General features: G+C 47.8%; 12 protein-coding genes across 12 annotated transcripts; 7 read left to right on the forward strand and 5 right to left on the reverse strand.

Annotated features, from left to right (window-relative positions):
- Nucleotides 1-702: 702 nt before the first annotated feature.
- On the forward strand, nucleotides 703-1844 carry EDB93DRAFT_1246441 (uncharacterized protein; the record flags this gene model as incomplete). The annotated part of the gene is made up of 8 exons (XM_041452447.1): nucleotides 703-775; nucleotides 827-886; nucleotides 945-1069; nucleotides 1125-1198; nucleotides 1254-1260; nucleotides 1311-1355; nucleotides 1405-1484; nucleotides 1547-1844. The coding sequence occupies 8 exons, from the start codon at nucleotides 703-705 to the stop codon at nucleotides 1842-1844; spliced, it is 762 nt and encodes a 253-aa protein (XP_041311681.1).
- Nucleotides 1845-2300: 456 nt separating this feature from the next.
- Nucleotides 2301-2691, reverse strand: EDB93DRAFT_1246442 (NADH-ubiquinone oxidoreductase 12 kDa subunit; the record flags this gene model as incomplete). The annotated part of the gene is made up of 3 exons (XM_041452448.1): nucleotides 2301-2330; nucleotides 2385-2554; nucleotides 2610-2691. The coding sequence occupies 3 exons, from the start codon at nucleotides 2689-2691 to the stop codon at nucleotides 2301-2303; spliced, it is 282 nt and encodes a 93-aa protein (XP_041311682.1).
- Nucleotides 2692-3070: 379 nt separating this feature from the next.
- EDB93DRAFT_737015 (uncharacterized protein) lies at nucleotides 3071-4589 on the forward strand. Its single transcript, XM_041457276.1, has 6 exons — nucleotides 3071-3164; nucleotides 3216-3270; nucleotides 3322-3414; nucleotides 3473-3974; nucleotides 4028-4260; nucleotides 4308-4589. Exons 3-6 carry the CDS (start codon nucleotides 3323-3325, stop codon nucleotides 4474-4476), a joined length of 996 nt encoding a protein of 331 aa, XP_041311683.1. The 5' UTR covers nucleotides 3071-3164; nucleotides 3216-3270; nucleotide 3322; the 3' UTR covers nucleotides 4477-4589.
- Nucleotides 4590-6772: 2183 nt separating this feature from the next.
- On the forward strand, nucleotides 6773-9518 carry EDB93DRAFT_737137 (MFS polyamine transporter). Its single transcript, XM_041457277.1, has 15 exons — nucleotides 6773-6928; nucleotides 6998-7306; nucleotides 7358-7530; nucleotides 7577-7660; nucleotides 7716-7807; nucleotides 7865-7980; nucleotides 8027-8057; nucleotides 8106-8169; nucleotides 8218-8329; nucleotides 8384-8496; nucleotides 8543-8734; nucleotides 8792-8886; nucleotides 8934-9024; nucleotides 9079-9217; nucleotides 9268-9518. The coding sequence occupies exons 2-15, from the start codon at nucleotides 7056-7058 to the stop codon at nucleotides 9326-9328; spliced, it is 1614 nt and encodes a 537-aa protein (XP_041311684.1). The 5' UTR covers nucleotides 6773-6928; nucleotides 6998-7055; the 3' UTR covers nucleotides 9329-9518.
- Nucleotides 9519-10316: 798 nt separating this feature from the next.
- Nucleotides 10317-12320, reverse strand: EDB93DRAFT_1122278 (isoprenoid synthase domain-containing protein). Its single transcript, XM_041448588.1, has 3 exons — nucleotides 11177-12320; nucleotides 10866-11039; nucleotides 10317-10785 (listed from the first exon to the last, which is right to left on the reverse strand). The coding sequence occupies exons 1-3, from the start codon at nucleotides 12263-12265 to the stop codon at nucleotides 10624-10626; spliced, it is 1425 nt and encodes a 474-aa protein (XP_041311685.1). The 5' UTR covers nucleotides 12266-12320; the 3' UTR covers nucleotides 10317-10623.
- A 1-nt stretch (nucleotide 12321) lies between these two features.
- EDB93DRAFT_1199605 (uncharacterized protein) lies at nucleotides 12322-13343 on the reverse strand (the record flags this gene model as incomplete). Its single annotated transcript, XM_041450925.1, has 4 exons — nucleotides 12322-12641; nucleotides 12689-12814; nucleotides 12906-13060; nucleotides 13232-13343. 4 exons carry the CDS (start codon nucleotides 13341-13343, stop codon nucleotides 12504-12506), a joined length of 531 nt encoding a protein of 176 aa, XP_041311686.1. The 3' UTR covers nucleotides 12322-12503.
- Nucleotides 13344-15911: 2568 nt separating this feature from the next.
- Nucleotides 15912-16480, forward strand: EDB93DRAFT_1122289 (uncharacterized protein). The gene is made up of 2 exons (XM_041448589.1): nucleotides 15912-16051; nucleotides 16117-16480. The coding sequence occupies exon 2, from the start codon at nucleotides 16156-16158 to the stop codon at nucleotides 16372-16374; it is 219 nt and encodes a 72-aa protein (XP_041311687.1). The 5' UTR covers nucleotides 15912-16051; nucleotides 16117-16155; the 3' UTR covers nucleotides 16375-16480.
- A 1531-nt stretch (nucleotides 16481-18011) lies between these two features.
- Nucleotides 18012-19752, forward strand: EDB93DRAFT_1100755 (acid protease; the record flags this gene model as incomplete). The annotated part of the gene is made up of 6 exons (XM_041447032.1): nucleotides 18012-18179; nucleotides 18234-18571; nucleotides 18622-18754; nucleotides 18804-19034; nucleotides 19091-19621; nucleotides 19672-19752. The coding sequence occupies 6 exons, from the start codon at nucleotides 18012-18014 to the stop codon at nucleotides 19750-19752; spliced, it is 1482 nt and encodes a 493-aa protein (XP_041311688.1).
- Nucleotides 19753-19847: 95 nt separating this feature from the next.
- On the reverse strand, nucleotides 19848-21323 carry EDB93DRAFT_1300619 (WD40-repeat-containing domain protein; the record flags this gene model as incomplete). Its single annotated transcript, XM_041454678.1, has 4 exons — nucleotides 19848-20014; nucleotides 20072-20942; nucleotides 20999-21192; nucleotides 21243-21323. 4 exons carry the CDS (start codon nucleotides 21321-21323, stop codon nucleotides 19946-19948), a joined length of 1215 nt encoding a protein of 404 aa, XP_041311689.1. The 3' UTR covers nucleotides 19848-19945.
- A 78-nt stretch (nucleotides 21324-21401) lies between these two features.
- EDB93DRAFT_1077920 (RNA polymerase) lies at nucleotides 21402-22296 on the forward strand (the record flags this gene model as incomplete). The annotated part of the gene is made up of 6 exons (XM_041445351.1): nucleotides 21402-21470; nucleotides 21531-21613; nucleotides 21662-21766; nucleotides 21822-21903; nucleotides 21957-22096; nucleotides 22152-22296. The coding sequence occupies 6 exons, from the start codon at nucleotides 21402-21404 to the stop codon at nucleotides 22294-22296; spliced, it is 624 nt and encodes a 207-aa protein (XP_041311690.1).
- An 88-nt stretch (nucleotides 22297-22384) lies between these two features.
- Nucleotides 22385-23068, reverse strand: EDB93DRAFT_1246451 (3-hydroxyanthranilic acid dioxygenase; the record flags this gene model as incomplete). The annotated part of the gene is made up of 4 exons (XM_041452449.1): nucleotides 22385-22560; nucleotides 22618-22698; nucleotides 22751-22853; nucleotides 22904-23068. The coding sequence occupies 4 exons, from the start codon at nucleotides 23066-23068 to the stop codon at nucleotides 22385-22387; spliced, it is 525 nt and encodes a 174-aa protein (XP_041311691.1).
- A 248-nt stretch (nucleotides 23069-23316) lies between these two features.
- On the forward strand, nucleotides 23317-24631 carry EDB93DRAFT_1100758 (uncharacterized protein; the record flags this gene model as incomplete). Its single annotated transcript, XM_041447033.1, has 7 exons — nucleotides 23317-23357; nucleotides 23481-23511; nucleotides 23560-23679; nucleotides 23721-23861; nucleotides 23961-24093; nucleotides 24137-24333; nucleotides 24383-24631. 7 exons carry the CDS (start codon nucleotides 23317-23319, stop codon nucleotides 24629-24631), a joined length of 912 nt encoding a protein of 303 aa, XP_041311692.1.
- Between the last annotated feature and the right edge of the window lie 138 nt (nucleotides 24632-24769).

The following is a 24769-nucleotide window of genomic DNA, read 5'->3' on the forward strand; positions in this document are numbered from 1 at the left end:
ATGTATGATAGGAACGTCAGCCCCCTAACCGCCAGCTGAAGGGCAGATGCGTATCAGAGCCAGTGGCACGGCTCGATAGGCATGGCGTACGCCACGACTCGCCCGAGTCACAGTCAGATCCACAGAACAACGTGTACTCAAGTCAAAAGTGACTCACAAATGCCGAGCCTCGAAGTCTCTTGACGACGTCTTTAAATGTTTGGCAAGTTGGGTAGGTTCCAGAACAGAACTTGCATTCCATAGCACGGGATTTGGTGGATAAACCCCACGAAAAAGTCTTTTTCTCTCTAATCTCGAGCTATGGTCTGGTGGACATGCGAATCGAATTTCTTGGAACTTAATGTTCTCCATCGGTTGAATCGATGGGGAGAACATTAACTCCATAACTTTAAATACCGTGTCAACAGCCTGTTACAGATCTCAGGCTACATATGAGTGCCGAGTAATTCTTTGTGATAGTTGACATGCGATGATGCTGCACGTTCGTTGCTCCTCTGGCGATGCATGTTCAAGACCATGGTTTCTGCATGCAGTGACCATGTGAACGTGAGAAACCTGCCCTAGAGTCAAATTTCATAGCAGACGTAATGACATTCGTCTAGTTCAACGTCTTGAAACGGTTCGAAACTGACTTGGCCCGGCCACCACTGACCAGCATCTACATTTACGCATTTTGCTTTCGTTTGCTTTGCTTTATCTAATATGCGCCCCTCGACTTATATTGCGCATGGTTTGAGCATTGCCACCCTGTTGATGGCACTGGGAGTTTCTGCTTGTGAGTTTGTTCGCTTTTCCACCGAATAATGAAGATATATTTGTTGTATAGCTCTGGATGATCCTGAGATATTTATCCAAACCACTTTTCCCGAGAGCAATCCTTTTGGCCGTACGTGCTAGCACCGCGACTCACTCTAGTTCGCAAAGTTTGACACTCTGCATAACAGATGTGGTAAACGGAGAGCGTAACCAGATTTTCCTCCTGGTCGAGAACAAGTCCGACAGGAATGTGACTTTGCAATCGGTTGCGGGGTCGTTCCATCATCCTGAGACTGGAACTCTCATCAAAAATGTTCGGTGGTGTCGTGTTGTACTTACTTTGACTTGTCTAACATTTGTGTCGTCAGACGTCTTCACTGGCGTATGGTATCCCCTTACTCGAGGGTTCAAAACTACAAATTCCTTACTCTTTCTACTCTGAGTGAGTTCTTTTGAATTCTTTGCCAACGTATCTATGCTGACGAGTTTCGTTCTAGATTCAAGGTATGAACACCCAGTCATTCTTTATTGCGCTTTGACTCAAAATGATCCAGCCAGGAGACTTGAAACTCAGCATTTGGCTAGAGCACACCGTTGATGTAAGTGTTTGAAACTCGCTTCTTTCATACTTACAAACACATCTTTTAGGACGACAAATACCGTGTGACAGCCTATGACTCAGTGGTGACGATTGTTGAGCCAGAGCCATCTTGGCTAGATTTCAAACTGTACGAGCAATTATCTCAAATCCCCTCGCTTTAGTGCTCAGTGACCTGTCGTTCGTCAACAGCCTCTCAACCTACCTCATAGTTTTCGCCGCACTCGCGGGTGTGACATATACAGCATACAATGCATATGTTCCTTCACAGAAACCGAAACGTAAACGCCCAACCCAGGTTAGCGCACCTGTCGGCACAGTGACCGCGAGCGGTGCGAGCGGTTATCAGGAAGAGTGGATTCCTGAACACCACCTCAAGAAAACAAAGGCAAAGAAGACAAAGTCCGATAATGTTGCAGTCAGTGAGGGATCAGGCAGCGAGACGAACGGCGCAGAGGGAAAGAAGACGAGGAAGGGGAAGAAGTATTGAGTGGGCGGAGTAAAACAATTGTCCATTACTCGACAATCTTTGCATCCTATTGGGTATCTTATACAGGTGGTAATCCATATATGATGTGGAAGTCAAGATCTTTGATAACAACGGAAGTATCGCATTCTGGGCCTTGCGAATACTAGTGTCTTCTTCGGCGTCATTCATCAATTGCTCACTTGTGCATCTTGGATCTCGTTTCCATGCCTAAAGTCTAGACATTGCTAGAAGGAGCAGATTAGAGCCGCGAGCACATTAATGCGAGAGACTGGGTATATAATTCTTCCTCTCCTTCACAATTTGATCATTCTCAGTCACCCGTGTTTTCCGAGCAGGTACGAAGTTCGATGTGTTCTCATGCACGGGATGGTTACCAGTGCAACACCGCGGACACCACTTAAACAACGATTGATGCTGTGTAATTGGAGTGGTCATTCTAAGAAGCGCTAGGACAATTCAGACATCAATCTTTTTGTAGCCCTTGACCTATTGCCAACGTCCATTCAGTGGTACTAGTGAGAATGTACGGGTATCACGTACCTTGTTCTCTTTGAGCATCGAAATATATTTGTCTGAGAGCCATCTGCAGTTCTCCAGGTGGTTGACGCCCTCAAGCCTATGGCATTTCACGAGCTCGTCGCGTACAAGCCGAGCTTCCATGGCTTTCACCCAAGACTCACGAACAAACTCTTCGCGTTCTCGAAGTTTTGCTGGACACGGTAGGTTAGTTGAGATTTTAGCTAAAAGAGTACCTTGAATTCATACATTTTATAAACTCGGCTTTGTCTGCGAACTCGGACATGGTCGCGGTAGCTAAGGATTGTTTGGTTGTTTGTTTGTACTTCATGGCTTTGTCACGGTTCCATGATGATCCGGCTCGAGGCTCGTTCCGGGTCTCGCACCATGCCATGCGTCCAAGAGATACGACGGGCCGAATTGTCTATGAATACCATCTAGGCTGGCCATTCAAAACTGAGACAAGATAGCGGCCTAGCTCGTGCATGATAGCGCATGCTGGCAATGCGGCCGTTTCGTCAATATGACTGGTCAGTGGCTTTTCAGCTTCAACGTCCTGTTCCTTGCGAGTGGGCTTGTCGTAGGCTGAACGTTAATCAAATACTTGGTGGTGACGTTAGATACTGCATTCCGATCAGCGCCACAGTGCTTTTGTCCACGTTGAAATGGGTTTCAGTTGCTGCGGTATGCGCGGCTTTATATAAAGCCAAGCGTCAAAGAATTCATCGCCGCAATGAACGCCCCTCATTATCCAGAGCCCTCGTGGATGCGTATATCTGGTCGCAAAACCCCACTTTACACAAGGTATTTTCCATTTGAAATATCATATCTTCTTACCCCTGACCTTGTACAAAGGCCAGTTGCTAGGATCTGAGTTGTTTGATGATCGAACCAGTGTTTTACTTGATGGGTAGCTCAATCAAAATTATTTATTGCTAGCATATACTCACTCTTTCTTTAGTATGACCGATGCGTGTGTCGGCTTCACATTTCAGAGCCTGTATGCCGCGGACGAGGTGGAACAACGCGCCCGCAACGCCTTTGCTAGGCTTCGGTAATAATTCCTACCTTATGCTGTGTATGACGTATCCTTACAGGCAATATATGCGCAGGTTTACGTGTCCCATCATTGCAACCAACATAGTGGGCGATGTTTCCGGTCCTATCCCGAGATCATGGGTATATGCGCCTGTACAAAGCCTATCGGAGCTCACGTGCTGGATGGACTATGCCTTTTGCACTGTACAACAAGATCTCAACGTCGACGCTTTCGTCGAAGATACTAGTCAACGTCGGCTCCCTTACCAGTCCCAGAACGCAAGTCCCCTTTGGTTTCGTTGCTACCTTCTCTTAGGCAACAACAAAAATTACGGCCTCTATTTTCATGGCCCGCATGCCATCATGGACGGTGGCCCGACACTCAGTGCCTTCGAACTCATGTTCCAATGGATGACGAACGATGCCACTGAACCTGCAGAGAACTTACCATGGGGGACGGAATGGCACAATCTGCCCCTCGGGCCCGTTAGTGCCACAGGTGGTCCTCGTGAAGATTGGAATATTGCGGGCATTGAGCTCCTGAAGCAATTATCAGACTCCGAAGTGGTCCGCACGGTATGTTTATACGCGCCGATCCTCTTGGACCCCCTTTTGACTAGTTGATATAGATACCTTTGACCGTGCGTCCGTTTCGGATGTCACAAACCGCCGTCGGAAAGACACGTAGACTGGAGCGAGTTCTTGACCCGACATTAACGCGTAGGCTAGTCAACAAAACACGGATGGTCGGTTGCTCGATGTCCCATTTGTTTGAGGCTGCATATTGCATGGTGCTGCTCGACCGCAACCAACTTCTACCATCCGTGTGGGATGCTTACCATTTTCTAGGAAACTCCTCTGCGTGAGTATCTTCAATCGAGAGACGTAAATCTGCTAACGAACTTTCAGCATCTCGCTGATCCCGCACCTGAAACTACCCTACGATACGAGGTCGCATTTCATCTCTTCCCGCACGCATATACCGATCCAGATTTCGATGATTGACATATCGCCCATAGTCTCGCCCAGATTGCAGCTCTTGCAAATTGCCCAGGCCATAGAGGAAAGATACACCTAGGTTTGCTAGGCATCCCTGTATGCCCCATGTCCAGGCTGCAAGGGCGTATGAACCACATGCCTTGTCGGAAATACCAAACGTCGAGAGTTCCATCAACAACGTTGGCCCCATCGAGCGGCGACTTCCGTTGTTATGGAAAGGGAGTGATGTCACTGAGCCAGTGATTGAGCTAGAGTCTGTGTTGTTTTCAGTTCGGCTAACGTCTTTAACTCCGTAAGTTTTTCGATTCTGTTCACTTTGCGTGTCTGAACAGATTGTAAGAATAATCCATATATGGACCATGAAGGGCAGTCTACATGTTCAGATTCAAGTGGGCAAACATTTCCTACATCTTTGTTTTGGGAGAGGCTCACTGATTGTACAGGCAAATGATGCCTGGCAAAAAGCAGACCTACAGGACCTTCTGGACGCCATCTGCTCCCGAGCATGCCTTATTCTTGAAGACTTTTCCCAGAATCCTCCGTGCCATCTCTCTAACCTGCCCTTGAACGAACGAAGCAAACTTTGAGTCTTCAAATTCTGCTTGATCACCTTTCTCGGAAGGTGGCTACGCTTCAAGTATCATTGCTGCGGCTAGCTTTCCGGTGCCAACTCACCCACCAAACCTTCTTCTGACCGCGTCGGTTGAACCTTTGAAAGAAGCAGTGGAAGGAGCACTCCGTTTGTTCAGGGGAGTCTGCCGAAAAATGCATGGAACATATGATTAAAGCTCTGCGGGCCCAAGTTCCAACGGCGAACGAGGAGACGCATGCAGCAGTTAGCCCGCCGGTCTACCAATGCAAGAAGACGCTGAATACCACTAGATATAGCATTGCTTAGTCCTCGGAAGCCATGTACCCCCGGGAATAGCTATGTTAGCAAATTTTAGTTCGCTACCAATCATCATTTCGTGAAGAATGGAGTTTCAGCTGCCCCAAAGCGAGCGCCGCAGCTAAATTGCCTGGCTGAAACTATGATTCGACATGCTAAACTTTACTTCCGGCCGCTCGGATTCCGGTGCTCAGCCCTAGTAGCACGGGCGAGACTCCGTGATTCCGGATGACATCGTGGTCACACAATCTCACATGTACCATTGAATAAACCTATCTCTGAGAATTTAAAACTTTCTGCAGATCGGGGCACGACAAAAGCAGAAGAGGTTCTAGAACCCCAGACATAGATAGGAGCAAGGCCAACTCCCCTATCGGTCAATTGTCAGGAGTCCTTAATTAGAACTGATGCAAAGTAAAAGCTCTTGTCGTATCAAACCAGCTGATCCATCCAGAAAAGAGGGTGAGGCATGAGCCACTGCGACAAATGAATGCGAGTCATGTCAACCGGTGTCTTCAATGAGTGGCCATGACCGTCATCCCGTAAAATGGAGCACAGGATAGAACGCCAAGAGGTGTAGGAGGACTTTGACTTCGGTCTATAAACTGTGATGACGGTCGGACCCTAGCACTATGGTGTAATTGCCTGTCATTGTCCCGTTATGGAAGTACTTATTCATCACGGACCTCCGGGCAACATGGCAGACCCGTTTCTTTCAGTTTCTCCACATTCACATCATCATTTGTATGCATATGGCTTCGACGTAGAATTTATCTCTCTCATCTTTGGCTACTGTCAATGGATGTCCGTATATTTTTAAGCACCAATGAAGAGACAGCTTTGCTTCGCTTGTTCCTGCTGCCGGCAGCACATCCACGAACGACTGCAAGGCAATAGGTAAACAGTTTCTTGTGGTAGTCGTGCCCCCTAACGTTGAACCGGCCTTTCCACGTCGTATTTTTATTGACAGTGTGACAATAAGCGCTACAGTCGCACATGCTTTCCCTGAGTCTCCCATATGGAGCGGTTCTGTGGCCCCGTCGTGTGTACGCTGTCAATACAAAACCGGTTCCCAAATCGCTTCAGGATGGATTAATCCTTTATTTTTCGTATTCCGGAGAGGGTACACGGAGACAATGGTGTGAGTTATGAGGTAGCTCATGACAAGTGTGCTGTGAAATCCAGGTGCGATTGAACAGATTCAGTGAGTGACCTATGTTTTGTTCCCTCTATCGAACTTTTCATAACTTTTCACACTGCTCCATTGTGTCACAGGTGTGCTCGCATGCCATACCCTGCTTGCTTTAACTGGTGTCCACCAATCTCTCAGTCCGGCGGATGTGTTCAATCGTTAAGCTGCCAAATAAATAACAAAGTCTGGCTATCAACTCGGCCCGAACATAAAAATCGTTAGACCAGTACCCTTTTCAGGTCCCTAAACAATCCGAAACAGGCAAAAGACTGCTGAAACATTTGGTCAGTTTTTTTGTAAAGTTTAGGTGCCCTTATCGCTTTCTGTCACTCCTGTCACCGTGTCGAGTTTATGCAGTATGACTATCGGCCGATAGTGTCCCCGGTGACCCAACTGAAATGTGTCAAGCATAAAATCTCATGACTCTCACCCGAGCTAAAGTTATTCGAGGTAAGCACGCACCACAGTAATGACAGACACTTGTTTACTCAACTCTGGTCGCCTTTGTAATGGTAACAGTAACCGGTTGCTATTTCAACATATAAGCAGGAAAGGACCATGTGTGTCATAATCGCAGATGCCCACCACAAACCAAATCCCTGCGTCCGTGACTGATGTGGGACGAGGCACACCAGGCTCCGTGTCTCCCGCCCCAACCTTACAAGGCGATTACGCGCCAAAGTCGGACCATCATATACCAGAACAGAGTCATTCTCAGAAGCCTCATGACACTGAAATTGGAATTGGCGAGCTGCCTGCGACAACGAACAATGCAGATGTTTTGATTGTCGACTGGGACGGCCCAGATGACCCTCAAAATCCTAAAAAGTGCGTTGCGTCGGCAAGAGTAGCATGGTCGGGCTTATAGTTCTTGCACAGTTGGAGCTATAGACGCAAATGGGCCGCGACAATTATTGTATCATCGTTTACTTTCATCAGTCCAGTTTCATCTTCTATGATTGCGCCCGCTACTAGCCAAGTGGCTTCTACCTTCGGAATTGAGAGTGATGTTATCCTTGCACTCACAACATCCATATTCGTGCTTGCATATGGTAAGCTAATCTTGTATGTGCTAGATACCCCGCTAATCAATACCAGCCATGGGGCCATTGTTTTTGGGTCCATTGAGTGAGATTTACGGACGATCACGCGTTTTGCAACTGGCAAATCTATGGTATCTCGGTATGTCACCTTTACAAGCTAACCCATAAACTCACCCTCATTCTTGAATTGATAGTGTGGAATCTTGTCTGTGGATTCGCACAGTCGGAATCCCAGCTTCTTGCTTTCCGATTTCTTGCTGGCCTCGGAGGCAGCGCGCCCTTGTCGGTACAGTTGAATTTTTTCAAGTCGAGAGTATCTCTTCCGAATGGCTTCCCTCTTTAGATTGGCGGTGGCTTTCTTGGGGACTGCTGGCACCCAGATGAACGAGGAAAAGCTGTTGCCATTTACTCATTAGCTCCCCTAATGGGTCCTGTTGTGGGACCTATCACAGGCGCCTGGTTTGTGGCTATTCCAAGTTCAACGACACCATCTAAATTTCCTCAGGGTGGCTCAATACTCGACCTGGAGATGGGTGGTATGTGATGCTTCCGCCGATAAAGAACCGTTTTCATTTCTCTGACAGTTCTGGTCTACGAGCATCGTGGATGCAATCGTTCAAATCATTGGAATGTTTGCACTTCAAGAGAGTGAGTAATTGACTGGTAGAGATCCGCTGATGCTCATGAATTATATAGCTTATGCTCCCCTCTTATTGGAAAGGAAGGCAGAGCGGATTCGCAGGTCGATGGATGCCGAAAAAGCACCGTACAGAGAAATCCGTACCGTTTTTGAGGGTCAAGATCGCTCGTAAGTTCTTTTATAATCCCTGCAAGATGATATCTGAAGACGATGCTTATATAGTTGGCGGACCGTCATGACCAAATCACTCGGTCGCCCTTTTGTACTCTTCGCCCATGAGCCGATTGTGCAGCTCCTCGGCGTTTACATGGCGTATCTATACGGGTTGCTTTATCGTAAGGCATTTCATTTTTTCATGGATGTGATCTCACATAGTCTCAGTATTGTTGACGACGATCCCATCGATCTTCCAGGGCCTATACCAGCAACCGGTAGGAATTGCCGGCCTTCATTACATTGCACTTGGCATAGGGTTGTCAGCGGCATCCCAATTAAATGCGAGAACGATGGATAAAGTTTACATTTATCTCAAGAATAAACACGGTGGAGTCGCGAAGCCGGAGTTCAGATTGCGTTCGTCATATTGTCTCAGTGTCTCCTTTCCTTAGTACTCATCCAGTGTACCATCAGCCGCTATGGTTCCCGGATCTCTGCTACTTCCGATTGGGTGCTTTATTGTAGGCTGGACTTCCGAAGCTCAGATTCCTTGGATAGCTCCAGATATTGTTGGTTTGATTCTCATAGTGCTTCCATCTACTGATGGTTTTGACAGGGCATTGCGCTCGTGGGAGCAGGCATCATTCTGAATTTCCAGTGCATCCAGACCTACATCGTTGATTGCTTTACGCTTCATGCCGCTTCTGGTGCGTAGATCTCGTTCCCGTGTTACCCATTTCAAATATATATTTCATATCAAGCTCTAGCCGCTGTCTCTTGTTTGCGATCACTGGCAGGCTTTGGATTTCCCTTGTTTGCTCCGGCGATGTACAAAGCACTTGGGTTTGGGAAAGGCGATACTATCTTGGCAGTCGTGGCAATCGTCATAGGTTGTCCTGCGTACGTTTTCGTTTCTGTCCCTCTCTTGTCGCCCTTAATGATCACTGTAGGCCCTGGATATTGTGGCATTATGGGGAGCGGATACGGAACAGCAGTCGACATGCGCGGTGAATTCGGTGATGACCCTGGCGATCATAATCAGCAACAGGGCCTTGACTTTGACTTCTGGGCACAGGCTCTATTACTTGTAGGAGAGGAGAGGAATGAGGTGCATCATAGGTGAATATGGTGCATCGATTTGACGGACGCTAGACCATGTTTTGCAGGTAGAAGAAGGGAAATTCCGAAACTCTTTCGGCTTCAGCTCCTGTAAGAGCAGAATCTTGGCCTGGTGAATGCGAGGTTTGGAGGGAACAAGCCTTGGGATAGTCCTCGAGTAATCTTGAGTCGGACTCACTCAGACTAGAGGCTAGTTGCAGCTGGGAGTAGGGATATGATACTAGTAAAGTAAAGCTTTATTTAATTAATTTGAACATTTGAATCCTAATGTAATACTAAGTCTACAACCCCGAGGCTTTGTACAGAGCTGAACAGCACGCCAGATGTACAGCTTGGTCCTTATTTGCCGACTTACAACAGCAAAATTTTACTTTGTGAATCTGTACACATGCTCACAGGTCCCAGAACCCCTTTAATAGTTCTAATCGTTGCCGTACATGTGTGTACAGACATTTACAGACAACTCAGCAGAGCTTTGTATGATCATTAGCATGGAAATGATTGCCATACATAGCTACAACCAGTTGACATGAAAGTCTGAAACCGTCCATGAGTGAATCTTCACGAGGGCATGTTCTGATGAGGAAAAAAAATCTTGACCGCATATTTCCTTGCATATGCGGTACAAGAAATAATGATGAGTCACTAGGCTGATGCTGGGATGGAAGGACTTGTCATCCAGTAGGTTTCGAACTTGCATAGTTCCAGCATCAATTCTGTTCTGATAACCGCTTGACCAAGACCTCTTGATATAGGCATCTAAACCAATAGTACTAAATAAAAAAATGATATTAAGCAAGGAAGGCCAGCATAGACAGCAGCTAGGATGAGCACACAAAATGAAAGAAAAAGACTAGTTTGCATTTAATTTGATGAACATGCCAGGAATAAGTCCCATCTGTAACTAGACATCTGAAGTACATCATTTCATTGCTCGCGGGACCACTGGGAAGTCAGGCCACTCAACTTGTCTGTGGTCACCAGCCTATAGCGGACATCTATTTATTCAATTGTAATAGAGTGCGATGAGATTATATCTCTCAATCGCACAAAGTTGACAGAGGAGAGCTTGCAGTATGTTAATGATGCCCCCCGGCGACGTATGTATGTTGCTATTCTTAATCATCGATAAAAAATGGATGACGCCCGGTCCCATCATGGCGCAACATACGGGAATTCTATGGGCCTCACCACCGCCTCTTCACAACACCCTCCGTCAACCCCTCCAAAGCGTCTCTCGCCTCGCTTCTAGGTAAAAACGCCAACACCTCCCGTGCTTTCTCAGCATGTACAAGTGCTAGCTCACGCGTGCGCTCTACACCACGAGAAGACGAGATTAACGTCAGGGCCTACACCATCGTACGACACAAAGGAAGGAATATAAAAGTCAGCGATTGTCTAAATGTGGTTGGTGGGAAGCGATGCTCACCCTCTCAACATCGCCATCCTTGCCGAACCGCCGCTCGATCATGGCTTCGAGTTCTGGGAACTCCTCAGCTGCGTAAAGTGCGGGTCCTGTTGCGAGTCCTAGGCGGAGGTCTGCAAAACCGGGTTTGCCAAGCTGCGCTGTGGAGGAGGAAAAGTCGAGAGCGTCGTCTATGAGCTGGGCAGGGAGTGAGTACGAACGGGAGTAAATCGCAATGTGACAAGAGAACATTTAACGAAGCTGAATAACGTGGATAGTGGCAAAGTGAAGAGCCAAAAGCACAAGCAGACATGTGAAGAATTACGCGAACACACCTGAAATGCAATACCCAAGTTCCTCCCATACGCATAGGCCACTTCCTTCCACACCTCGCCTTCTCTACACCCCCCTAACACGACAGCAGCCCGTGCGCCTTTAGCCATTAGCGAAGCCGTTTTTAAATAAGTTTTTTTAAGATAGATGGTCCATTTGTCGGAGGATGTGGGTGAAGGAGAATTATGGATGTCTTTAAGATCAATTGCACTAGTCACAGACGACAAGGGACAGGGAGCAGCTTCATTTCCACTCCCTTTCATCTGCAAAATCTCACCCTCTACAAGATTAGCGATGACACTCGCGATGAGCTCTACCACTTCATGACTCCCTAGCCGACTCAGAGCAGCACTGGCGCGGCCCAGCAAAAAATCGCCACCGAGGACCGCTAGCTTATTGCCAAATGCAGCTGGCGCACTAGGTGCGCCACGACGAAGAGGGGACTTGTCAAGGACGTCGTCATGGAGTAAAGAAGCTACATGTATCATCTCCACGATTTGTGCTAGGCGTAACTGAGTAGGAAGCAAAGCATGTGTGAGTGTCTGAGAATGAGTTTGATGGAGAAGTGGAGGTTGTGGGGTATGTGGGAATGGTTGGGGAGGGGGTATGCGCAGTTCGAACGCGGTCTCGAATGATGCGGTGTGGTCTGGCATGCTAGGATTCCAGTCGCATAGGATGTCTTTCCGAGTCAACGGCGCGTCGAGCTCTTGTTGGTGTGATCTCGCATTGTCTGCTGCCCAGTTTACTTGGGAAAATTCAGCGCCTAGTCCGTTTGTTGCACGCGCAAAGAGGAGGACGAGGAGGGGTCGGAGTTGTTTGGAGGGGTGGAGAAAGTAGTATTGGGCAATAGCATTAAGGGAAGGATGGGAACTTCCAAGGAGAGTAAGCAGGGAAGTTCGCATCTGTTCGAGGTGCGGCGCAAGAAGGACATATGGGTCTGTTTTTGCCAACGTTGACGTTTGTGAAGGGACGGGACGATCCTGAGGCTGAGCCAGTGCACTGTGGTGTCGTACACTTCGGGGTCGTGTAATTCTACGCGCATTAGACGCTACACGCATGCTCGCCGTTACTGCAGACGACCATGACCCCATGCTCGACGACGACGGACAAGATGCGCTCAGTGACGGAAATGCGACGGAGGTAATTTCCCGATTTCTATTTTTCCCGCGCTGGCCGAGGATCGCGTATTAATCCGACTCTAGAGCACTCCATTACCAAAACACATACTACACTCGTATTATTATTCTAGTTCATCCAACCATAGGTCGCGTGCACACAAAAGCGCGTCTTGTCATTGGCTGCTCATGAGCAGCACATCAAATCATGTGACTACCGTAAAACTCCCCTGGTCGTACTCCTCGTCCGGCTCTTGCTCGTAGTAGCCGATGTCCGATTCAGCGGAGATGCTTCGATAGCACCACGGTGTTTGTTTACAGAGGGGGCGAGGTATGCTCCTAGTTTTTTGGCCTGCCAGCGCATCAGTGTTAAAGATAATCAGTATATGAGATACCCACTTTTGTGCACATAGTCTTCCAATCAGCTTCTGCGCCACCGTTTACAGCGAGCAATAGCAGCGGTTCTCTTTCATCTTGCAATTCCGGACCAGCATCATCGACAGGGACGACAACTATTCGCCCAAGCTAGGCGCGAGTTGTCAGTAAACGTTGAAATAAAGGGAGGGCGTAGAGGAGCACGCGTGGACTCCAAAAGCAAAGAAAAGCTACAACCTACCTCACTCTCAGCCATCCCCATCCTCTTCTCAACCCCTTCTTCATTCCTTGTCTCGGCCCATACTTCAGCACTCAACCCTGCCAATATCCATATCTCATCTTTCGATCGGTGTGGACACGTCGTTTCAGAAGACCCATTGCCGAGCGCGTGCGGTGCTGTAGCGCATTCTGTGCTACCTCGTAATGGTGGAGTACGGCATGGTGGTGGAGTGTGTCCATTGGCGTTCGACGCGTGAGCACTAGAGGGCGTCGTATGTCCATTGGCGCTAGGATGTGTAACCATGTGCGTCTTGTTTCTTTTATCACTCCCACTCGCCGTTGACGAACAGGCAAAGGAGACAATTGCACCCTCTGGTGTCAGAAGCAGTGCAGTGTGAATGGTGTCAGTGGGTGAGAGTAGCTGTGTGAGATAGGTTTGGAGTGTTGAGAGGTTTAGCATCGTAACATGTGTTGTTATTGAACACGGTCGAATATTACAATCCTTGAATTTGGAGGTACTGGGTCACGATGTGACAAATGGAGGTAGTGGGCATTCACAACACTGCCACAGCTAAAAGAAGTGATCTCATCAGACTGTCACAACCGAATATCAATAGATATCAATACAGGCTTCACCGTGACGTTGTGAGCACAAATCCATGCTTTGACAGTGATATGACTCTTCAGCCAACATGTACTGTATCTTTTAAATGAGGAAGTGCAGACAACGCTGCAATTGTGACTGCTCTCCGTCTCATCGCCAAGTATCTTGCCAATTCTTCATGTATAAACGGTAATGTCAAATCATGGTTTCCATCTGAAAAAAGTATTGTGCTCACATTCCAACGTCAAAGGTAAAGAATAAGTTGTGTTACGACACAGCAAACTTAATAATATTTGTACGTTTACAACCCAAAATGCGACTGCGAAATGCGACTGACTCTCCGCACATCAAAAATTTTAGGCCTCTGTGATGTTACGCGCCTTAGCATCCACTATTTCTCTACCGTGCAGCATTCAGCTGCAATATATCAGCTGCCCGCTTAGACTGCCAAAGTTCACGATTGTAGTTGAGTGTGCCGTGGCTACACACCCGAGAAGGACATTGTTGTGAAGCTTGACGGAGGTTTACTGCTGCACATGCGATGTCATTTTTTCTGGTGAAGACGCGCCGGTGCTTACATTATGCTGACAAACTAGGTATACAAAGGATGTGTGGAAGATTTATGATTTTCCGGATTGATGCGCGCATGATACTTGAAAGCAGTGGATCGCAATTCACGGAGTCCACAGGTATATTTTGTACGACGAAGAAACCACAAACACTTGCCTTTTTGCGACTTGTTGTCGGGGTAGAATACACTTCCACAAGCATGCTTTGTCTACCACTTCTCCACATGTTGTTGTGAGTTAAAAACCTAGCGCTTTCCTCTCCTTCACTTCTCTACCTCTCGTCCTCTTTCCTTCTACATTTTATCTTAGCCACTTGATATTACTTTGCTTGTTCAGATCATTGATATGTCTATGTAAGTCTACCAACGTATCGAGTCGGTATATTTGTGTGCTAACGATGCCTTCCGCGTTTAGTGCCTCATACAACAGTGTTCAGATGTCGTTGGATAGGTCGGTATTCATTCTCGAGTCGAATGGCGCGGTTTATCTTAGCCGGTCTATCGTTCCGTGTTCTGAACCTAGAATCGCACCTAAAGCCGTTGATAACATGGTCTCAGACAATGTCCGGGAGCTGGCTCATCCCGACGATGTGGCCGCCATGCAGGCTGAGTATGTGCTTATGCTTCAAAACACCGACTCCAGCTGACGGCCTTCGGTAGATGGGCTGATGCCTGCGCAGAATATGAAGAACTGAAGGCGCAACAGCGGTATGCGGTACCCCAACCGAGTGCCCACCATTGCTCATTTATTTTTTTAGGTCTACGGCTGTTCAGGGTGTCCTAGATCATGAGACGTCATTTCCGACGTTGAACCAGTTCACCGCTCCAGTGGCTGGTCTCCCACAGTTTCCCCCGACGAGCCCGAACCAATATTATTCTCTGCAGCACACTGCCGCCCCTCAAGTATCGCTTGAAGGCCACGCATGGACCCAGCCTGGCTTTGGTGGTGGTTCGTATGGGAATATACCTAGTTTTACTCGACATTACTTTCTAACCTAGAGCGTTTGGTAGCAGCAGATCCCCGCGCGTATGGCTTCCAATTTCCATTCTCCCAAGAGCAAAATGCGGAATTACAGATGGGAGTATCTACCCCCTCGACGATGACATATATTACCAACACATACGCTGGCGCCATGATGGACACGACAACCGATGGTGACACTTTTTTGCCGTCCGCGTTCGACTCTGACGCTACAATGTATCTGAGTGATGGCACCGCCTTGGAGCCATCTTCCTCAACTTTCGATGGGACAGCGGTCGCCCAACCTCGTAAGCGTAAAACTCGCCGATCCGGTGAATCTGAGGAAGATGGTTTGGATTATTCTCTTGCGGCGACCACGCGCAAGCGCAGATGTTTGGACGATGAAGAAGGAGAAATTAGAGAGGGGAAGTTTGGTTTTTACAGACTAGCAGACGCCGGTGCGGTGCTCATGGCTGCCCCCGTTCATGATCCGAAGCCGGTCGATATCAGTCGCCGCAGGACCCATGATGCCAATGGTAATCTTCTTCGGACGAGGAGATTTGGTGCGATGGAACTCGACGATTCCTACTCTAGACACTCCGTCAAGGTTACGAATGAACTACCCGCAGAGATGACTTGCGTACGAGCATGCGATTGGACAGACCAGCCCTGCGGGCTGTTTGTAGAGATGAACAAGCTCCTCGTCGCAGATCACCTGTTGCATTGGCATGGTGTCAAATCCAAAGACACAGTTCTCTGTAAATTCGAGGGTTGCTCGAAACCAGAGGCAATCCTTAATTTGGGTCGTCACATCGAGGGTGTCCATTATACTACATCCTACGAATGCCGCTATTGCTGCAAGCGGTGGTCAAGGTCCGATTCTTTGGAACGGCATCAGGACAAATGCGAACCGCTCCTTGAGAGCAAGGCCCGCGCTAAGAAGGGTCGTCGCAAGTTCAGTCTTCAAGACCCGAAGAAGTTGGTCTATGGGTATATCGTTCCTGCCCGTGACGCGGCATAGTCGGCAATACGACTGTAAGTCCCCCTTGGCCTGTATCTATCACTACGGCTAATCCTCATTTCTTGTTGCCGTGTTCTAGTATTTCAGTCCTTCACAAACTCTGTCTCACTTTACAACTATGACACTTGTTTCATTCGCTTGCACATATATTTTGCCAATATCATCGACACTCCTTTTGCATCGAATAGTCCCTCTTTCACTGTGTTTTCCTCCGCTTAGCGCATCTTTTATATCTTTTATCAGATCACCCTTATTGCACGCTAGACGTAGCTATCTTATATCATTTGGCTTGGTGTATGTTTTTAGACACGGTCGTTGTATTTTACTGGATGGCTAGATAATGGAGCCTGGAGCTTTGCATATGCGTACTTGATATATATTAGGAATTACGATCAGTAATGAATATTACATACTGCGGGAATAAACGCCTGTCATATTTTCTCAACTCCTTCATTCCGTTGCATGCACTGTGATAGGCTCTAATTAATCAGTATGATCATCTGATACCATGTATTATAATCGATGTACTCTAGTCTGTTGTGTTCTGTACTACCTGACATCTCTCATTGTCCAAAGGTATTTTACGATCGCTAGGCGCTCTTCGTACTATTAGTACTTCTGTTATCGATGAGAAGCCACATCCGAGACTGGGACACACATCTTGCTGGTGTGTGCTTATTTTACCTGGCCGTCTGCCTGATGATAGTGATATACCGTCTCATGGATAAGTTTTCCACCTCGCTGGCTGTCCCTCCCGGCGAGGCCTGATGGTTATCGGCAAACGCATTGATGCAACGTGCCTCACGATATTGCAAGCGAGCTGGAAACGATGTCGTCGTCGCTCTTGACGGTTTATATTTGGTGTCTGGTTTTCCGTCTCAGATGTAATCATTCACAGCAAGGGCGTCGGGCAGTTTGTCATCGTTGGAGTACCTAAACATGGAGTCATCCAGACCAGTCGTGTCTTGGCACATTCACGAATATCGTGAAGTGTCACCAGTGTCTGCATTCTATGTACGAACCGAACAATCACATGACCCGCTTGCGAGTCTGCCGCGGCTATCTGGCTGTCGGGTGAGATAAGGCTGACAAGCAGTGTTCACTGTCTGTATGTTTCACCAACGGGTCTCGGACCCCATCGTTTCTGAGACACACCGCTGCCCACACTGGGCCCGTGCGCACTTGCATCATGATCTGAGTCGGTGGCGGGGTCTCGTACCTTTTGTAATACGATGTGGTTCTTTTTGCTACAACATGCACTCCTGGCGTGTTGTGCTGGCGTAGAAAGAGACGTAGATGGTCAGTGGCATTTTGAATTTACGAGGGGCATGCTTTATAACGCAACAGAAAGGCAAAGCTATGATATAGCACATGCACAATTATGCGTGATATCACCTGGATTGGAACTTCACGTTGCTGTGACAGCGGTGCTGCAGCCTGCAGGCCGGTGCTGAGAAAATCCCTTCGAGTTATAGAAGGTTACATTTGGTTACATGAAGCTTTTGGCCCAGTAAAAAGGCTGAGCGCTGATCAGAGCTGAGCCGAGGTTGTTAGCTGTGTGTTTTTTTTTTTGGAAACTTTCTTGTTGCTGGTAACCGTTGCGATCTGCGGAACAACAAAGTGTCTGCTAGGCTATACTAGGCTATACATGTGCCTTATGTCATCGTGATCTTCCAAGAAAGACAGACAAAAAGCTTGATCGTGCACATGGTATATAAGGATCATATAAACCAATGAAGCCCCCCCACTTTTCGGTCCACTTAGGATCTTTTCACTTCCACCTATACGAGTTCTGGCCTGGCGCCGTTCTGTCTTTCACCGGCTTCATTTTTCCACTGATAGTAGTTCGCCAGTCGATCTCAAATTCTGTTTCGGCACCATCTTGCTATCTGTTTCAGGTGTCGCTAGTCGACGTTGCTCTTACTGTTTCTCTTCACTCTTTTGTACTTGCAAACTTGAAGTTCTTCACGCGTAATGCAGTTGTCGATCGTTTTCGCTGTCTTATTGGCATGCATTCTACACAGTACCCCATCTGATGCAATCCCTGCGAGGGCGCGTCACCAGACGCAGGTCAACCCAATGATGGTTACAATGCCGCTGAAGCGCTTACACGTTCCACGAAACGACGTCCACCCACAATTGGTGAGCCAATATAATCATCACCTCCCCGTAGCCCCTAACGTTTTGATGGCGCAGCTTCTCCAACAACACATCAACCGTGGCAATAAACGCCTTGCGCGTATGACTGGACGTTCAGAACCCGCTGAACATGAACTCCGTGCAGAGATGCACAAGAGGATGTACCTTCTTGAAAGCTATTCAGTCAATTCCAGGAGTGCTACCACGGCGACAGGGAGCAACTTTAGCAGACGCTATTGGCGTCATTCCAAACATGTTGTACATGCAGCAAGCAATGCTTCTTCCACCGGCACTACTGGTGGAGTTTCTGCTCTCGACATCCAAGCTGCAGAAAATGGTGGTCTCACTCCTGCTAAGGTTCCTACTGCTAACAACACCCTTGGCCTTGCTATTGAGTGAGTCAAACTATTTATCTCCTTAAATGGGCCAGCTGATGATCGTGTAGTGCGGATGATGTTGGATATATTGCAACCATACAGATTGGCACTCCTCCCCAGAGCTTTAATATTCTCATGGACTCTGGTTCCGCTGACTTCTGGGTCGGTAGTGAAACTTGCCAATCTCAGCAGGGTACTTGTGTAAGTTCTTATCAATAGAAATGCTATAAATCGCTAACGTCAATTCAAGGGGAACCATACTTTCCTTGGTTCTAAGTCGTCAAGCTCTTTCGTTCAGTCCAATCAAAACTTCAACGTGACTTACGGGTCTGGATCCGTTGCTGGTGTTCTTTGCAAGGACAACATCAATATGGCGGGTTTGCAGCTCAATAACCATACCTTTGGCGTAGCAAACGAGGAGAGTGTGCAATTCTCGGCCGACACCGTGCCTTTTGATGGGCTGATGGGTCTTGCCCAATCAGTAAGTCGACTCGTTGATCTTGAGGTACCAACACGCACTGACAAATTCTTTTTTAGACACTTTCCAATGAAAAGGTCCTGACTCCTGTCGAATCTTTGGCGTCCAATGGTCTCATATCCTCAGCTATTTCGTCTTTCAAGATCTCACGTCTCGCTGATCAACTCAACGACGGCCAAGTTACATTCGGCGGACTGGACTCCACTAAATTCGTCGCTAACTCCCTTGTTGCTATCCCTAATGTTAGCAAGGTAGGGTTCTGGGAGGGCGCTGTAGACGCAATCACGGCCAACGGACAAGACACGGGCATAACCGGGCGCACTGCCATTCTTGACACTGGCACCACTCTTATCATCGCCCCTCCGGCGGACGCCCTGGCAGTCATCACCATGCTTGGTGGTAAATGTGATACCCAGCAGTGTACAATTCCGTGCACGTCGAATGCAAGCCTTGCGCTTTCCTTTGGAAATGCGTCGTTTGCTATTGATCCCAGAGACATGGCGGTACTGCCTGTCGACATCAATGATCCAACTGGTGACTGCACAGCTGGGATTCAGCCTGGCACCATCGGGACGAACACGGAGTGGCTGGTATGTGACTCTTTTCAATTGTATCATTGGTCGTTGACTTCTTTTGGCAGGTCGGGGATGTGTTTTTGAAGAATGCGTATTTCTCTGTGGACACCACGAATAACCAAATTTCTTTGGCCAAGCTTTCATGAACTATTGAATGGTTATAGGGTCTTCTCAACCACCAGGGTCGCGGGATCGATTCTTACTTAGATCACTGTGTTATCTTCAAGTTGTATACTAGTCAGCATTCATTGTTATCATCGCACACGATATTAATTGTCTGAGCGTGAGGGATAAAGTCTACAAATATACATACACAATACTGCAACAATAAGTTTATCTCTACTTTTTTCGCAGGAGTTCCTTAGCGATTTCCTCATTATCCGCCGACTGGTCAGGTAGCCAAAAAGCCTGTACAGTGCGCCGTTAGTACAACATGCGTACACAATAAAAGATCGAAATATTTACCAATTCCGCCCCTGCGGATACAATCATAGCTAACCGAGGATTGAACCTGACACATCTCGACGGACCGGGATGGCCATCAAGAGTAGTAAGCGGCTGAAGCCGCGTTGGATGTGCCTTGAGATCAACGACGCCTGACCGCACAGGCAGATTTTGGACGTCCCATATGATTATTTTCCCATTCAAACTGCCGCTGATAACATACTTGCTATCCGGCGTCCAAGATACCTCCTCACCACTGTTGCCCTTGGAGGGGTCGATAGTCTGCGGTGCATCGATGCGTCGCCGCTCCAACCCAACGTGGCCCTCCAACTTGGCCAATAGATGACCTTCAAACGCGTCCAAGATGTAATGCGCATCACCAGAACAGCCGACAAGGATGTATTTCGCGTTCGGCGAGAACGAGAGAGATGTCATGTATATTGGGCGAGGTGGGTAGCTGACTAGGGCGAGGGTAGGGTCTTCCAGCGTTATGGTCAAGAACGGGTCTTTGTCATAGTTTGCTTGGTCGTACAGGAGTATCCGTGAATAGTGATTCACGCCCACTGCGAATACCAACCCGCTGGAATCATACGCGACAATGGGTGATGCGGGTAGGTTCAGGAGCCCGCGACATGTCGGGGCGCGGAGGTCCCATAATCGAACCGTTTTGTCTACTGACCCGGACATGAAGCCGTCGTCAATAGGTGAAACTTCCAAGGAGACGACGCGTCCGCTGTGCCCCTTGAAATACTGCAAGTATTTATTGTCGTGGAGTGAATGATACCGAATTGTATCGTCTTCCTTCGTCGAAGCGTGTACGACAGTCGTATGCCTGTGCGTGAAACGAGGAAGGTCGACTCCATATTTCTTAGAGTACAGCGTTTTAAGATGTCTGAGCATGATGTCAAAAATTAGTCGTCAGAAGGAGAGAGTGTGCCAAGAACTTGCTTGCCCGTCTTGCAGCTGTACAACCGAAAAGTCTCATCTTCAGCTGCAGTCAACACCTGATCTCCTCGGTCATCGAATGTGATGGCAGTGATGTGTCGTGGCCCTTGATGTGATCTAGCAACAGGTGTTGACGGTGTTGACGGCGGTGTCGCCTCAACTGCTCCCTTGAAGATTTTCGCAGGCTTCAACTTTGTCTGGAAGAGACCTGTCAGCGCACGCACCCAGAGCCATATTCTGGGTTTACCATCAACGCATTTGAGAGCGGAATCGTCGTCGGTGGAGGTGCTGCTGCATTGCCATTAGAGGTCGTTGGTGGAGGCGGCATCGAGAGGTTCGTCAAGGATCACTTTGGGCGTCTGAGTTTCAATACTACTTTTGCCGGCTACTCCCCTCAAGCTGAAGAATGTCCGAGGACGAAACTGCGAAACTATGGAAGGTCAATCGAACAATACATGAACTTGTGAAAGATAGGGTGCGAAATCATGTTTCTTTGTGTATTGGTGCATTTTTTTTTAACGATTCATCGACGAAGGGTTACCAAGTCTCGGACGATGAGATCAACATGGACCTGACTACATTCAGGTCGCACTATGCAAACAGTGGGGGCAGCGTAGAGTCAGTTGTAGTTCTTATAGAGCAGCAAATGTTGACTTGCATTTTCAGTCGAAACCAACTCAATTTCTTCACGAACTCCAGAGAAAATCCATCAGACCAGATTTTCATATTCTTTTCAGATGAGAAAAGCGTTGGCGTTAAAACAATGCGGAAGTTCGTCTATGTACGCCCCTTGTGTCAGTTCCTCTGATGTAGGGTGAACCCACAGGCTTCTGGGTATTCTGGAGGAGAAGTCGATCATGCGGGGGATCATCATCTTTCCTGGTAACATGACTCCATCTGCGCGAAAAGTGCGAGCTTGATTCTGTGTTCTCGCAGTACGAATCTTACGCTTTATTTTCAGGTAATTGCGGCGATGTCCCAACAATATCGGCTGGAGGAGTTCTCAGAAGCCGATCTCCTCGTCAATATCACGCATCATACGCTGGTCCCGCGGCATGAGGTGTTGACTGTTGAGCAGAAAAAACAACTTCTTGAAAAATAGTGTGTTTTATTTCTCAGAATGATTTGACGCGTCCTCATATTGCGATCCACCTAGTCGGCTGAAGGAGACCCAACTTCCTCGAATACAGCTAGCCGACCCCGTGGCACGATACTATGGACTTCGGAGAGGCCAAGTCGTCAAAATCACTCGTCCTAGTGAAACTAGCGGTCGATATGCGAGTTATCGTATATGTTTCTAGAGAAATATGTTATGGTTTGCATAGTTTTTCTATTATCATATTCACATGTATACTAGCACCAGAACGCGAAACAGTTCACGCGGGGGTACTACTTGGCAGGAGCGACGTTCCCGCATTCCTTGCACTTCCTCAATTCTTCGGTCGACATCCAGCGCTGGATAACGGGCTTGAGTTGCGTCCCGAGGTCGGTGACATGGAAGGTTTCCTTGTGAATGATAGTTGGCTTGGTGTGGGAAGGATCACGACAGTACCACTGCAGGGAGTCTGAGTGCGGAAAAGCGTCAAGACACATTATCTGGCACAGTAAGAATTTACACGCACCATGAGATTCATTTGGACGAGCAGCTTCGATAACAATTCCGATTGTATCGGCGAAGCGGACTGGGTTGTGGGGTGTGTTGGCTAACGTAAATTTGGTAAAGTCGATTCATTTGATAGTCCTCGTTGAACGTACCTGGCAGTAAAAACATCTCTCCCTCCTCGATCCTGATATCCTTGAACTCATCCCCGTCTACCACTCTAAGCAGCATGCCACCTTTGTACTGATAGAACCATTCCTAAAACTAATTCGGTGGACTTTCTTATCTTAGCGGTTGCAGAGACGCACTTCAGTTTCGTTCACATGGTAATCGTTTCTCTCATTGGGACCACCTACAGCCATCACAGTAAAGTCCTTCTGTCGGTATAGGCAGAAGTTGTTCACAGGAGGCTTGAGTAGGTGCTGGTTCTGGTCGAGCCAGCGCGGGAAGTTGATAGGTGGAAGGAGAGGCATTGCAAGATGTGCCCGGTGTTTGGTCACAAAAGAACTCACGGTGTGGACTCTCAAAGGCGAAATCAGGTGCGTCCCAGCTTAGTAAAGGTTCAAGGATGCAATCATTGGTCTACGGAGGACAGCTCAAAATTGGCGGAGACGTTCGCTTGCTTTTATGCGGCCCGTATAAAGCAAGCGAACGTCTCTCCCCGGATGATCACTACCACTCTGCTTTTCAGTTCCTAACACAAGTCCAGCTTTAGGCCAGCATGATGAGTGAGCACGGATGCGCGTGCTTTTTATCAAATAGGTGTTTGATTCGGCTATCCGCGCAACCTTCACTATTTGGCATTGCCCTCTACAGAAGTGACATGTGGCCATATTCGGAACGCGAGGGTAGCATTTGATGTTGCATCAATGTACACATAACAAGATTCGCAAACCATCTCCTGCTTTTGATCAAAGTATGTTACATTTGTCTTACATACGCTCTGCTTCATCCCATATTTCAGGTCATCGCGCTCTTCAACGCAGATCAATACGACAAGGCAAACCTGCTCCTCAAAGAACTTACTACCGGATGTCCGAATGCTGATAACTCGCGTATATCATATCGTGGAGGTAACGATAATGTACCCTGCATCAACACTAATCTTTGCAACTTGCATATTAGGCATATCTACGCATTCAGCTCGGACTCAAAGCCTTGTACAGCACACGTCACGACGAAGCCGCTGAGTATTTCACTGCTGCTCTCAACTCCAGCGCTTTGCCATCGAAATCTGGTGTTCATGACATTTACGATTTGGTGGTGGTACGTTAGGATGATGTGTGTATAATGTTCTCAATAACTAAGTCCCTTGTCCAGCTCTTCGACTGAAATCTCAAATCATTGTGGCTCACTGCACGCCAGAAACGGTGTGATGCACTCCTTCAGGCAGATAAACTTCTAGATGCCATCGAATCATACCGATTCTTGATGGACGATATCGACGAAAAAGCGAAGGCCAGCTGCCTTGAATGGTCTAACGGCAAGTCTAGAGTTCGTAATGTCGAGCAGGCTGTGATCCTTACCACCATTTCACTCAGCTTTCACAAAAAAATGCAGCGCGCTAGTTCTTACCAGGGGAGATGCTGCCCTCGCTGCAAGCGATTTTAAAAGGGCCATTGACCTCTACTCTGCAGCGATTGACCTAACTCCTCCATCTGACGCTGTCTTTGCAAAGCGTAGTCAGGCAAAGTTGGGGAAAATGATGTGGATGGAAACACGTCTCGATGTGCAGAAGGTGCGATGGCATTTATTGTTTCTTCACCTACACTCATCGTGATACACAGGTCATCCGACTCAATCCTTCATCTCATAATGGGTACAAGTTGAAACTCGCAGCGTTTCATGGCGCCCAACGCTACGATGAAGCTATTACGGCCTTTAAAATGATGCTCTCAAAATTGGATGATGTTCCTGACGCTGAGAAGCTACCAATGGCTAGGCAGCTGGACCCGACTGCAGTTTGTTCATACCCGCATCGAGTACAATTGAAAAGCCTGGCTCCGACGATCAATTATCTTCCAATGATGGAGTAGATTGCATCAATATTGTTAGTACGCTGGTTGGTAATGCATGAGAGCTAGGCACCTGTAAATGTCGATCGCGCGCGATGTCATCCTGCTTTGCGTTCATGCGTTGCGATGCTTGAGGCGAGTCTGAATTTCACATTCCTG

Source organism: Suillus bovinus (assembly GCF_016758785.1).
Source record: "Suillus bovinus strain UH-Sbo-P2 chromosome Unknown EDB93scaffold_6, whole genome shotgun sequence".
In the NCBI taxonomy this organism is placed as follows: Eukaryota; Fungi; Basidiomycota; class Agaricomycetes; order Boletales; family Suillaceae; genus Suillus; species Suillus bovinus.